Source organism: Pan troglodytes, chromosome 6, assembly GCF_028858775.2.
Source record: "Pan troglodytes isolate AG18354 chromosome 6, NHGRI_mPanTro3-v2.0_pri, whole genome shotgun sequence".
NCBI lineage: Eukaryota > Metazoa > Chordata > Mammalia > Primates > Hominidae > Pan > Pan troglodytes.
Window position 1 is genome coordinate 173,884,729 of NC_072404.2, and position 13,148 is coordinate 173,897,876.

Consider the following 13,148-nt stretch of genomic DNA (forward strand, 5'->3'; position numbering starts at 1 on the left):
AACATGAACCTGGCAACCTGCTCCTGGGCATTTTACCCAACAGAATGAAGGCGTATGTACACACAGTCTTGTATGTGATATTCACAGCAGATTTATATGTAACAGGTCTAAACCGGAAAGAACCCAACCTTTTATCAATGTCTTACTCACAGGTAAATGGATGAGCAAATTGTGGTATATCCATAACTACTACTCAACAATAAAAAAAGACAAACCGTGGGTATCTGCAACAACACAGGTAAACCTCAGAATAATTATCACCAGAGAATACAGACAACTAGAGTACATACCGCATAATTCTATTTGTATAAAATCCTGGAAAATGTGAACAGTAATCTACAGCGACCAAAGGCAGGTCTGTGTTTGCCTGGGGCTGGGGGAGGTCTGGGCTACAGAGAGATCTACCAATTGTCCTGATTCTGGCGATGGATCCCCAGGTGTATACACGGGTCACAACTCAGCAAATTGTATACTTTAAAAAGTCAATTACATTTCAATAAATTGGTTAAAAAATGCAAATAAAATACCTCAACTTCAAGGTCCTGGCGCTTGGGATTGTGAATGAAGAAAGTGAAGTTTTCCTCCCACACAGGTTCATTGGTTTTGTATCGAATCTGGAAGAAATATCCAAATTATTAGCTCTGATATTTTCTGTGGAAAAGGGCTACTCATTTTATGTGTTTAGAAGCTTAGAATGAAAAATAAAAAGAAAATAAATAAAACAAAAAACTAGAAGCTTAGGTTGACCTTAATTAAATTCCAAGACATGTATTTGCAGGTATGCACTATTACGTATTGATTGTTGATGTGTTGAAAAGATAACGAGACGGTCTAAAGCCTTTAGAGTGTGTCATGAGGCCCCAACCTGTGCGCCCACAGACAAAGGCGTCGTGTGCGTGGCCTGGCCTCGGTTCTGTAATGACTTTTGCACCAACATAATAGCTCCTCCGAACTGAGGAGGGTGAGCACTTGGGCACGTCTCTTAAACTGTTCACAATTCAGTGAGTGACGACCTTTAACTTTGGGCAATTTCTTTCTTATTTTTATTTATTTATTTATTTTTTTTGGTAGGGGGGACAGAGTCTTGCTCTGTCGCCAGGCTGGAGTGCAGTGGCGCAATCTCAGCTCACTGCAACCTCCACCTTCCGGGTTCAAGCAATTCCCCTGCTGCAGCCTCCCAAGTAGCTGGGATTACAGGCACGTGCCACCACGCCCAGCTAATTTTTTTTCTCCTGTAAGGAAAGCAGAACATATTACAGCAATATGTAATAGCAATACCCTCTTTTCAAGTCGTAATTCTAACTGTATTGGTTGAATTTTAAGCACTGTTGGTTTCCTTTTAAACAATATTTATAGAGTGCTCAAGACAAACTTAGGAATTGTTCCCATGTGTCTACTCATAAAATCAAGCAAAAACATATTCATCTATTACTTTCTAATGTTATTTTTGTTTTATTTTTTGAGACAGAGTCTTGCTCTGTCGCCCAGGCTGAAGTGCAGTAGTGCAATCTCGGCTCACTGCAACCTCTGCCTCCCGGGTTCAAGTGACTCTCCTGCCTCAGCCTCCCGAGTAGCTGGGATTACAGGCACCCGGCACCGCACCCGGCACCATGCCCGACTAAGTTTTGTATTTTTAGTAGAGATGAGGTTTCACCATATTGGCCAGGCTGGTCTCGAACTCCTGACCTCAAGGGATCTCCCCGCCTCGGCCTCCCAAATTGTGGGGATTACAGGTAGGAGCCACCACACCTAGCCACTGAAGTCATTTTAAAAAATGAACAGTATATTTCTTGGTATTTCAAGTAGCTGGTTATCTATATCAAATGACTGATTTAAGAAAAAATAGATCTGAAAAGCCCTGGTCTTGATGCCCACGCTATCACACAACTGAATGCATTTGCAACCCGGCATCCCCAGGTGAGACGGTAACACGGACAGCGCCCGCACGACAGGCACCAAGGCTGAGTCCAGGGCGAGCGCCTTACCTTGCTCTCCTGGGCCTTGTGCCCAACTGACATCTGGACAACAGGATTTGGGTTGCTGCTTATTTTCTTCCCTGACTACCCAAAACAAACAGAAAACAGACAAAATAAATAAACACATTTTAAATGGGTCTTAACTAAAAATGAAATTACTGGCTTATATTAATAGTCATTTTTATTTATCTCTGATATTTAAGGGAATATCTGGGAACAATTTAATGGGAAAACATAAGCTACACACACCCCAAACCATAACTACAAAACTTTCATTTGCACACAAATTTTAAAGCTTAGAGTCTGGTATTTTTAAAGCTAACTACTTTGGAAAACTGAATCTTCTAAAAATTCTTAATGTTAATCACACTTTTCGAAAGTTCTTTTATTTACAAGGATAACGAAAATGAATAAAGTGCAATTAATGAAAACCAAAAATCATTAAAAGACAAATGTAAAAGAACATAAAATTCAGAATATTTCTCTGGTGGGAATAAAAATAGTACAGAGTGTCATATACATGGTTTTATGTTCTCAACTTAGCGTCTTCTGTTTGAGCATTTTTAAGCTTTCATATATCAAATCTTGCTTACCAGCTGCTAAATAATTTTGACTGGAAGAATAATCATCAGTTTAGAATCATATTAAATTAAGCAGATATAAATATGAAGAAAAAATTCAGGACTAGGAAAAACGGTAAGAAGTATACACTAGCACAGATAGTTGATAGGAGAAAATAGTAAAGCAGCAGATACGTGTGACATGAGGTTTATTTATAACTTAGCCCCACAAGAAGATGCAGTTAAATATCTGTGTTAGTGGAAATTCATTAGAAGGTCACAAAAATGTTTTTGAGTTAAATAATTTTAGAGTCAAGACTCAACAATACAGCAATGTCAGAAATAGGTGTTAAAATCCTATCATTATTGGAAGAAATATTATTAGCTCAAACCTACTGCAATAATCTACTTTCTGGTTCATCTTTCTGATGTGAATGAATTCTGCAAAATGAAATAAGTACTGTTAAAAAAAGTTTCCAAGGCTACAGATTACTGTGGAAGAGAATACTAATTTTCCCCCTAAGTTAATTTTCTCCTTTTTCCTTTAATATTAGAATTCCCAAGTTTTAGCTGAGCACAAGTCCTCTGTAAATAAAGATTTTGTTGGCAAACCTCCCTTGCAGTCAGGCACGGCCAAGTAACTAAGTTCTGGCCCCACAGGAGGCTGTGTCCCCTCGGGCTGGAGCCACAGGTGGCTCGTGGCAGACCCCCAGGCCAGAACCCCCGGACTTTAGAGGGAGATCACCTACTGCTACTTCTAAGTCAGTTCTATTATTAGATACAGAAACCAAGGGTGCTCCTTAACTAATATAGACACTTCATCTCTGAAAAAGTGGTCACCTGTTCCTAGAGATTGACTGCATCTTGTCAATTTTAAAACATATACTTTTTTTCCCCCAATTTTCTAACATCCCTGAAAACAGAATGAATCTTAAATCGATAATATATACCTTTTTGGGGGAGGTTGGCAGTAGTGAGAGTTGTCACTGCCCTAACCAATTTATTCCGCTTCTATTTTCTGTTTAGGTATACCTGTCAGTGACATGATAAAACTGTTTATCCTAAAATTCTCTAAGTATAAAATAAACACTGTCAAAACTTAGCGGTTCATAAAATAATGATGTATCTTAAAATGGATGATGTTTTCAATCCTATGAAATAAGGTTAAATCATTAAGTTTTCTACTATGATGCAATATTCAAAATCCATCAGCACAAGTCAAAGGGACAAAGTATAATAAAAATATAAGCGTTAAGTCAGATTGTCTTGAACTTAAACCTCAGCTCTATTTATCCCTTGATTATTGAGACCTAAATATTGCATCTGTCTGAACCTCAGTTTGCATGTTTACAAAATGGGCATTTTTGGAAACTAGGTGAGCTAATTTAATAACATAACAATGATAATATATATTATCCTAGCTACACTGGGCACTTTCATACGTATTCTTTTATTTAATGTATTCGATAATTTCATGAAGAGGATACTACTCCTTCCATTCTACAAATAACACAACAGAGTGGACGAAGTGTCTTGTTGGAGGTCACGCTGCTTGCTGAGCAGTTGGGTTGCAATTTAAACACAGTCTGATTTCAGGGCCTTCAGCCTTAACGTTATGTTCTCAGATAGCAAAGAAGAGTGTTGATGTAATTCCTTTCAGTGTTCTGGAGGGCACAGTTGTTTCAACTACTGTGCTAACTAGTACTCCACAGGAGGAACCCCTAGTAACCCACGACTTATCTCCTTGGTGCAGGACGAAGCGGGGGTTCGCAAATACCACAATATAAAGCAGACTCTGCCAGTCTCCTGCACTTTTGAAATCTAACTCATTTTTTCCAGATGAGACTGGTTAAAAACAGTTCCTGTTTCTTTAGAATAGATAGAATGTTCTTTAAATAATTTCATTTAAAATTCCCCACCTCTCCCTAAAATTTAAGCCTAAAATATTCAAAGAAATTAAAGAAAAAATAATAAAACATTAAATCATAAGAAAACTTCTTAACAATTTGCCAGAGCACACACGTGGACGTCATATTTTAGGGAGTGGAGCTTAGTTTTCAATAGACCTCATTTAATGAAATTGAAAGCTTCTCAAGAGATCACCCAAACCCAGCAGCACCAGAAGCCATGAAGTTGTTGACTCAGAGATGACCCTAACTCAACATATTGGAAGAGGTGATGTTTAAATGTATATTCACAGTTCACAAGGCATACCCCTTAAGTCATGATTTAAACATCAGTTAAGATTTTAAGTAGAACGTCTATATCACAATTTTCACAAATTCAAATCCAATTAAAATAGATACTTAAATCACCTTAGAGAGAGTTGCCTAAAGCCAACAGGAAAATAATCTAATTTATCATACTAGTACTTTATAAAATTTACCTTCAAAGTTGACTTTCATTGTTCTAACTACTAATTATTGGATAACAAAAGTAGGGTCTCTTCCACTAGACAATTAATTACTATATAAATATGGGAGGTAATTTGCCAATAAACTTATGAGACAAAGTATCATCTCTTTCAATATGTTTTCATTAACTCTGTGACCTGAAGGGAAAACAGTTTACCTTTAAAGCTCTCTGAACTGCAGTCTTCTTCAAGACATCGGGGTTAAATTCTAATGGGTTACTCTTTCAAGTCAGAAGAAAACGAATATGCCAAGGGTTAATAAAACATGCAATGAAGTTTATGTAAGGTTAAAGACATGAAAATTTATGGGAATAAACAAACAAAAATCTTTAAACAAAACCACCAGAATTACACAAACAACCAAAATGCCACCTATAAAATTCTTTATGCCCAAGACTTCATCTTAGAATGAACCTTTAATCTATGAATATCAAAAGACAGCTCCTTATCCCCTATGATTAATATTCTTTTACTACCCCCACCCTCTTGATCCCTTGTGATTTCACAAATACAAGAGTGGGACTTTAGGAAAGGGTTCTATTTACTATTCTATGCTGAATAAACTCCTAAAATACCAATCATAATTAAAGGTTTTATTTGAAGCACAATGAATGGGCCACAGCCGCCCAAGTCCCTCTCAGGCCAGGTCAGGTCCTGGAACCGCCGCTGAGACGCACCTTCCCACCCAGCACCCAGCAGAGGAGCTGCTCCTCTCTGCTCCCTGTCCTTTTCCGGGGTAGGAGTCAGGCTGGCTGGATCCCCACAGAAGCTTCTTGGGCTCTAAATATAGTCCTATGATTACGGGTTTTATGTTTACTTTTATTGATTTTTTTCCAATTCATTAGTTTCTTGCCCTCAAAAAGGCAAGACTGAGTTGTTTTGCAAGCTCCTTCTAGAACTAGTATTCAAGATTAAAGAATTTATCATTTTAGTTGTAATTAACTTCAAACTTGTGACAAGCTGAACTAAATGCTTAATTTTTTTTTTTTTTTTTTGCTAAGCAAAAGATTTTATAATGAAGAAAGATGAGTAACTAGCCTCTCAATCTTCCATGACTGGCAGGCTGGGCCACGAGAGAAGATGGAACATGCGGCCAGGCAGGAATTCACATGACCCTAAAGCTGCCGGTGGAGCTCTCAAAAGTCCCTGGATCCACTGCGTCCGTCTCTAGGTGGAGCCTGGACAAGGGCATCCTTCACACACTTCCCAGGGGCTCATATACAATGAGGATGGGAACTCTGCTGCCCGGAAGGACTGACATTCTTCAGATATCCTACAAACCCTTCCTGAAGCTCACTTTTGGATAGATATGGGCTGTACCAAAGACACTTATTATTCTAACATGCATCAAGTAAAGTAAAACAAGGAGAGAGGCTGCGGTGTGTGGGTAGGGGATGCAGGAGAAGCTGTGTAAGGTAGTGGACAGCTGTGTGGCTCTGGGGATGAGATAGACTAGACCATGCAAGTGCTTCAGGCAGGTGCCCCATCGGGAGGCCTCTGGAGTTACTCATCTTGCAGCCTTGGGCTACTCACCATCAGGAAGCAGTGGGAGCCACCTGTGTTTTTTGTTTTGTTTTTATTTATTTATTATTTATATTTTTGAGACGGAGTCTTGCTCTGTCACCAGGCTGCAGTGCAGTGGCACCATCTTGGCTCACTGCAACCTCCACCTCCTGGGTTCAAGCGATTCTCCTCCCTCAGCCTCCCAAAAAGCTGGGACTACAGGCATGCACCACCACACCCGGCTAATTTTTTGTACTTTTTTTTTTACTAGAGATGGCGTTTCACCATGTTGGCCAGGATGGTCTTGATCTCTTGACCTTGTGATCCACCCACCTCAGCCTCCCAAAGTGCTGGGATTACAGGCATGAGCCACTGTGCCCGGCCTTTTTTTTTTTTTAAATGACAGCCAAAATAACTTGCACAAAGCTCCTAGCATCATTAGGCCTAAGGGCCTCCACAGTGGTGGCTATTATCCAGCTAGCCCTGTTATGTTTAAGGCATTAGTGCAAATACCACTCATCTCAGATGAATTCCACATACAGACTGATGAATCTATAAACTTAATAAAGTGACAATAAATTCACTTTGCACTAGGGTCGAGGGGACAGGAGGCGCCAAGCACCCCGACTCTGGGCCCACGCTGAGTTCCAATTCCAGCTCTCCCACGCACTGAAGCTGTGCCTGGGAATCTCTAGTCTGTGTCATCTGGGTTCTTGGTGTTGTCTTAATTTCCTTATCTGTAAAGTGATAATGAGGGTCTGGAGATTAAACAAGTAGCACCCTGAGACCCCTGCCTGGCTCCTGGAAAGTGCTCAGTAAGTATGCTGTCATATCAGGCTTAAGATGTCAAAGCTGGCCACCATGAGTCAGAGAAAGTCCTTCTTGTTCAAGCCTGAAATTAAAGCCCAGAATTTCATCAAAAGAAGGAGGGCAAAGTTCTAAGAATCCACATTATGAAGAGGTCGTTTCCAGCCTACGAAAAATTCCTATTGTCCTAAGTTTGCAGATGGGGATCGCTGGTGGCAATGCACTCCTGGAGCTGGAATTCAAGGTGCTTTTGAGTGGGTAGGAAGTAAGAGAGCACTGGGTTGGCAGCCGTCAAAGCCTTCACCAGTGACAGCAAGGCTCTCAGCCCTCTGGGGAAAACTGCGGAAGCACTGATCTGGCTTCATGTTGAAAACCAATGGGTGGGGGAAAAGTTCACATTTGTTTTACGGAACATCTTAGGTGATGCATATGTTCTAATAAGGAAGTACAGTGTGCAACTTGGATAATGCTGCAGGAAAGCTGATTTTGGTAACGCTCCTGATACGAGGTCAGAGACACTTCCTTTCTGCAAAAGGAAGCAGTTGTAGAATGGGAAAAAGCAACTTGGAAAAGCTATTGGAGATAAACTAACAGTTTACACAGGGGAGCTATCTAGTCAGATTTACACAAGTCTATGATGAAATTTTCTGCTAACAATCATCAGAAGCAAAAAATTATTTTCTTAAAAGTAACAGGATATGCTGCTGTTACTTTTAAGCAGTAAAACAGGTACTGCTGACCTCACTTTGACTTTAAAAAGGCCTTAGACATATATGAGTAGACAGCCAGAGAGACTATGGTTACCACTTACTATCGCTGTTGACTCTGAACAGCTCACCTAACCCCTCAGGGTCTTGATTTTCCTCATCTGTAAGACAGGGCAAAATGCCTGTTCTTCCAATGAGATCACTTGGACACGGGGCGGGGAACATCACATACTGGGGGCCGTCAGGGGGTAGGGGGAGAGGGGAGGGATAGCATTAGGAGAAACACCTAAGGTAAATGACGAGTTGGTGTGTGCAGCAAACAACATGGCACATGTATACCTATGTAACAAACCTGCACGTTGTGCACATGTACCCTATAACTTAAAAATATAATTTAAAATAATTAAGTAAATAAATAAACAAAATATCTGCTCTTCAAGTTTTGCCCCCTACACTCCCCCTACTTTAAAAAATAAGAATAAACTGAGAATGCATAGGGAAATCCTTTGGAAATAGAAATGAAAACTCTACAAAAATGCAAAGCGCTATCACTGCTCTACTAACGGACAACTGGGCCATAAGAATCTCATTGTCAATTGGATGAAGTCTGACTTTCTAGGCTAATGACTAAGACGCTGTGGCCCCCTGTGGCCCTGAAGCAGGTGAAAACGGCTCTCTACTGCAAGCACAGAGAACAGCACAGGTATCCAGTGCCAGACGGGCAACATATGATGAGATGGGAACAAAGACACGCTCAATTATCCACTCCAGGAAGGTCTTTAAGTGTCTTAAAAGAAAGTGAATCACAAACTTAATATAGTTTTCTTCTCCCTTAGGAGCTCTGGGTAAATCATGTAAGTGAAGGCAAATTTTTATTTAAAAAATGGGTGAATTTCTATCTTCACGTGACCATCCCCCAAATGACTGAGAGTTGATTACACAGCAGGGTTTTCAAAGAAGGCCCTAGTTCTGACTCTTGCGTGTTTGATCAGGAAGGGATAATAGGCCGGGCATGGTGGCTCACACCTGTAATCCCAGCACTTTGGGAGGCCGAGGCGGGTGGATTGCCTGAGATCAGGAGTTGGAGACCAGCCTGGTCAGCATGGTGAAACCCTGTCTCTACTAAAAATACAAAAATTAGCCAGGCGTGGTGGTGGGTGCCTGTAATCCCAGCTACTCGGGAGGCTGAGGCAGGAGAATCACTTGAACATGGGAGGTGGAGGTTGCAGCGAGCCGAGACCATGCCATTGCACTCCAGCCTGGGCAAGAAGAGCAAAACTCCATCTCAAATTTTAAAAAAGGAGGGGATAGATTTTAAAACAGTTTTGTGAAACTTTACAAAAAAATTTACATCTCACATTGAGATGAACCACAAGAAAATGAATTTTAATCATTATGGCTTCATTTCTCCTCAAGAGAGGTTTTTTTCAAGGAGCCAGTAGCAGTTGAGGAATGGAGGACCCCTTCTCTACTCGCCAGGGTTGTTCATCTCATGGTCAGATGCTCTCCAATGTTACAGCAGTGTTACATTTCACAAAACAAGCACAAAATAAATACACAATAGTTAAAATCATGCAAGAAAATAAAAGCATGCAACATCAGTCCACCGCCAGCCAACTGCGTTAGAAGTTCCAGTCCACATTCTGGCAGTTTCCAAACAGACAAAGGAAGAAAGAAGCCCGGAGGACTCACAAATAGTGCTCTATAGACTGAGGCGGTATTTTCACAAAACACTAGTCCCGACGCTCGCCTCTCTTTTAAGTAGCCACACCCAAAGTTTCCCTCGTAGATGCTCTTAGGGCAGTGGAGCCAGGGGAGAAAGCAGAGAACGGTGGATTGTGGTCAATGAGAGCACCAGGAGCACCACAGACAGTGAGAGGCAGGGCCAAAGAATCCCAGAGCTCGCGGGACGCCCCTTAATCCAGCGCCAAAGGATCCCAGAGCCCGCGGGACGCCCCTTAATCCAGCGCCAAAGGATCCCAGAGCCCGCGGGACGCCCCTTAATCCAGGGCCAAAGGATCCCAGAGCTCGCGGGACGCCCCTTAATCCGGAGCCAAAGGATCCCAGAGCTCGCGGGACGCCCCTTAATCCGGAGCCAAAGGATCTCAGAGCCCGCGGGACGCCCCTTAATCTGGAGCCAAAGGATCCCAGAGCCCGCGGGACGCCCCTTAATCCAGCACCAAAGGATCCCAGAGCCCGCGGGACGCCCCTTAATCCAGCACCAAAGGATCCCAGAGCCCGCGGGACGCCCCTTAATCCAGGGCCAAAGGATCCCAGAGCCCGCGGGACGCCCCTTAATCCAGCGCCAAAGGATCCCAGAGCCCGCGGGACGCCCCTTAATCCAGCGCCAAAGGATCCCAGAGCCCGCGGGACGCCCCTTAATCCAGCGCCAAAGGATCCCAGAGCCCGCGGGACGCCCCTTAATCCAGCGCCAAAGGATCCCAGAGCTCGCGGGACGCCCCTTAATCCAGCGCCAAAGGATCCCAGAGCTCGCGGGACGCCCCTTAATCCAGCGCCAAAGGATCCCAGAGCTCGCGGGACGCCCCTTAATCCGGAGCCAAAGGATCCCAGAGCTCGCGGGACGCCCCTTAATCCGGAGCCAAAGGATCTCAGAGCCCGCGGGACGCCCCTTAATCTGGAGCCAAAGGATCCCAGAGCCCGCGGGACGCCCCTTAATCCAGCGCCAAAGGATCCCAGAGCCCGCGGGACGCCCCTTAATCCAGCACCAAAGGATCCCAGAGCCCGCGGGACGCCCCTTAATCCAGGGCCAAAGGATCCCAGAGCCCGCGGGACGCCCCTTAATCCAGCGCCAAAGGATCCCAGAGCCCGCGGGACGCCCCTTAATCCAGCGCCAAAGGATCCCAGAGCCCGCGGGACGCCCCTTAATCCAGCGCCAAAGGATCCTAGAGCCCGCGGGACGCCCCTTAATCCAGCGCCAAAGGATCCTAGAGCCTGCGGGACGCCCCTTAATCCAGCGCCAAAGGATCCCAGAGCCCGCGGGACGCCCCTTAATCCCGCGCCGGGCACCCCGCGGCTCTGCAAAGGTCCTTTGCTTCTGATGGCCACAGCACATTCCATGCACAAAGTGCCCTTTTAACAGAAGATCAATACATTCTCTCTGGGTTTTTGTTTTTTTTTTTTTGCTTATGTGACATTATTCAAATTTCAATTTAATGTGACAACACACACAGTTCTAAAGAGGCCTAACCCTTTGTAGTCAATTCACTGATACTATTCTCTCTACCCTAAAATAGAAAACAAATTCACTTCCATCAGGCATTATGGAAGCCTTTACAACAAACATTACCATGGCTAAAAGCAAACAATTCTACTGTATAGAAATTCTGTGGAAAGATTAAATACTTAATGAAATTACTTTTTCCAAATTGAAATTGTAACGGGTAAAGTCACAGACTTTAGACTGGAAGACTGATCAAAGACTAAGGTAAATACTTTAAGAGAAATGTAAGAATTCTTTTAAGAAGTTAAAATCGGTCAAGAAAGCTTCATTGAAATAAACAGTGCAATTATATACAATTACATACAACAAAGAGTACAATCACATCCTCCCAGTATGAAATATAAGTGATCAATCATATCTTAATTGTAGATAACTTTAAATAAAATGCACCGGTGCACAAGTATTTACTTCATTTCTGTGCAAAGCTCAAGGAAATGCACAGTTCTCAGAATGTGGAAGGTGCTGGAGGAAGCCAAGGGTGTGCATATCGTGAACTATGAAGCGTAGTCTGACCACGGCAAGGCAAGACTACAGGGGATCGAGAGGCCGATAACTGAGGTCCAGGATGTGTGTCGAGAAGTGAGTTAAAACGCTTCTTTGCCTTCTTGTCTATCTCCCTGGTAAACACTGACAAAGGGAGAAAAGACACGGAAGACGATTTATGTACAAATGCACTTGGGTGGATGAGTATTTACTGTGGAGGAGGAATTATGCAATGAACAACTTGGGGAGGAAAGAAACTTCTGCACCGGGTGGCAGCAGTCTTTCTTCCAACAAAAGCGGCTGTGGACACGATGAAATAAACACTGAGTGCCTAGTCAGCAAGTGTATGGGCACTCTAAAATCATCAAACAAGATGACATGACTAAGGACCACACCACTATCCTCACTAGCAGGGTTTAAGGTAGGATGATGGGAGAGCACACTATGCCTCGCAAGATTGAATTAGTAAGATCTTCCTTTTCTATGGTTATGGTTATTACCTATAAAACAACATTTTACATTTTCTCTCTACGAATGAACAATTCTGATACAAACAAAAATATATGCCTCTAGGCACAGAGTGTCTTGTATATGGCAGTAGGTCATTCCGAGACATGGCTTCCTTTTGTTCTGCGAGAAACATCCCAGGCACCCAGAGGCCAGCTCGCTTGTGCAGCAGTACCATTCTGCCATCTGATGCCCCACGGATCACCAAGGCCCAGCAGCTCACGCAGGGCCCTGCGACAGCCATGAGGAATCTGCATTTTGTAATCAGAGCTGCTTAATTTTATTCCCATTCCAAAGAGAGACAATTTTCATCCTAAGGCAACTAAGTGTTAATACGTAGTGATTTTCTAGAGAGTTAACCTCTTCTCCTAACCACTATTCATCTTCTTTTCCTATGTACTGCACAAATCCAGCTAAATGTGTAAATAGAAATGTATGCACTCCCAGAGCAAACACTAACTTCTCCCTCTCCACTGCCACTCTCTTGCACTTGGACGTGAAGTGAAAACACAACAAGAAGAGAACAGGTGATGCAGAGTGCTGCACAAAGCAGTGGTTACAAGCAAGAGCAGCTGCTAGGAAATACGCACCCACAGGTGTTACCACTGTGTTACCTACCGGAAGGTTCCTTGCTGAATCCAAGTACAAGATCAGCAATGCAGAAGAAAGACCATCGTTGGCTTGGTCTTTGTCAGCTTTGATGTCTGTTAGCACCTAAAAGGAAAGGAAAAAGCCCTTAGCAGCCATGTTTCCACAGGATTAGATACTATTTCTATCTGATTGTATCATGTTGATTACGCTAAAAATAAGAAAGGTGAGAAACATCCAATACATGCAATAGAGACAGAACTAAAACAATAAATGCCTTTTAAATAACAAGACTACTATTCCATATATAAGTCAATTAAATGAAGCACTCAGGTGATTTCTGGCTCTACAAATCCCTGCACT

The 13,148-nt window shown here is 42.8% G+C and overlaps 1 protein-coding gene across 11 annotated transcripts in view; it reads right to left on the reverse strand.

Moving 5' to 3' along the window:
- Positions 1-13,148, reverse strand: part of ESYT2 (extended synaptotagmin 2) — a 102,405-nt gene that overhangs the window by 17,369 nt on the left and 71,888 nt on the right. For 5 of the 11 annotated variants that reach the window (XR_010159092.1, XM_016958521.4, XM_016958519.4 and 2 more), the window contains exons 13-16: positions 12,816-12,911; positions 5,108-5,170; positions 1,986-2,060; positions 528-614 (exon numbers count right to left, since the gene is read on the reverse strand). Coding sequence is in view for 9 of the 11 variants with exons in the window: in XM_016958521.4 (XP_016814010.3) it covers positions 528-614; positions 1,986-2,060; positions 5,108-5,170; positions 12,816-12,911 (321 nt within the window). In the remaining 2 variants the exon portion in view is untranslated. The remainder of the gene's footprint in view (positions 1-527; positions 615-1,985; positions 2,061-5,107; positions 5,171-12,815; positions 12,912-13,148) is intronic. The other 6 variants (XR_010159093.1, XM_054655438.2, XM_016958520.4 and 3 more) reach the window with 2 other exon arrangements.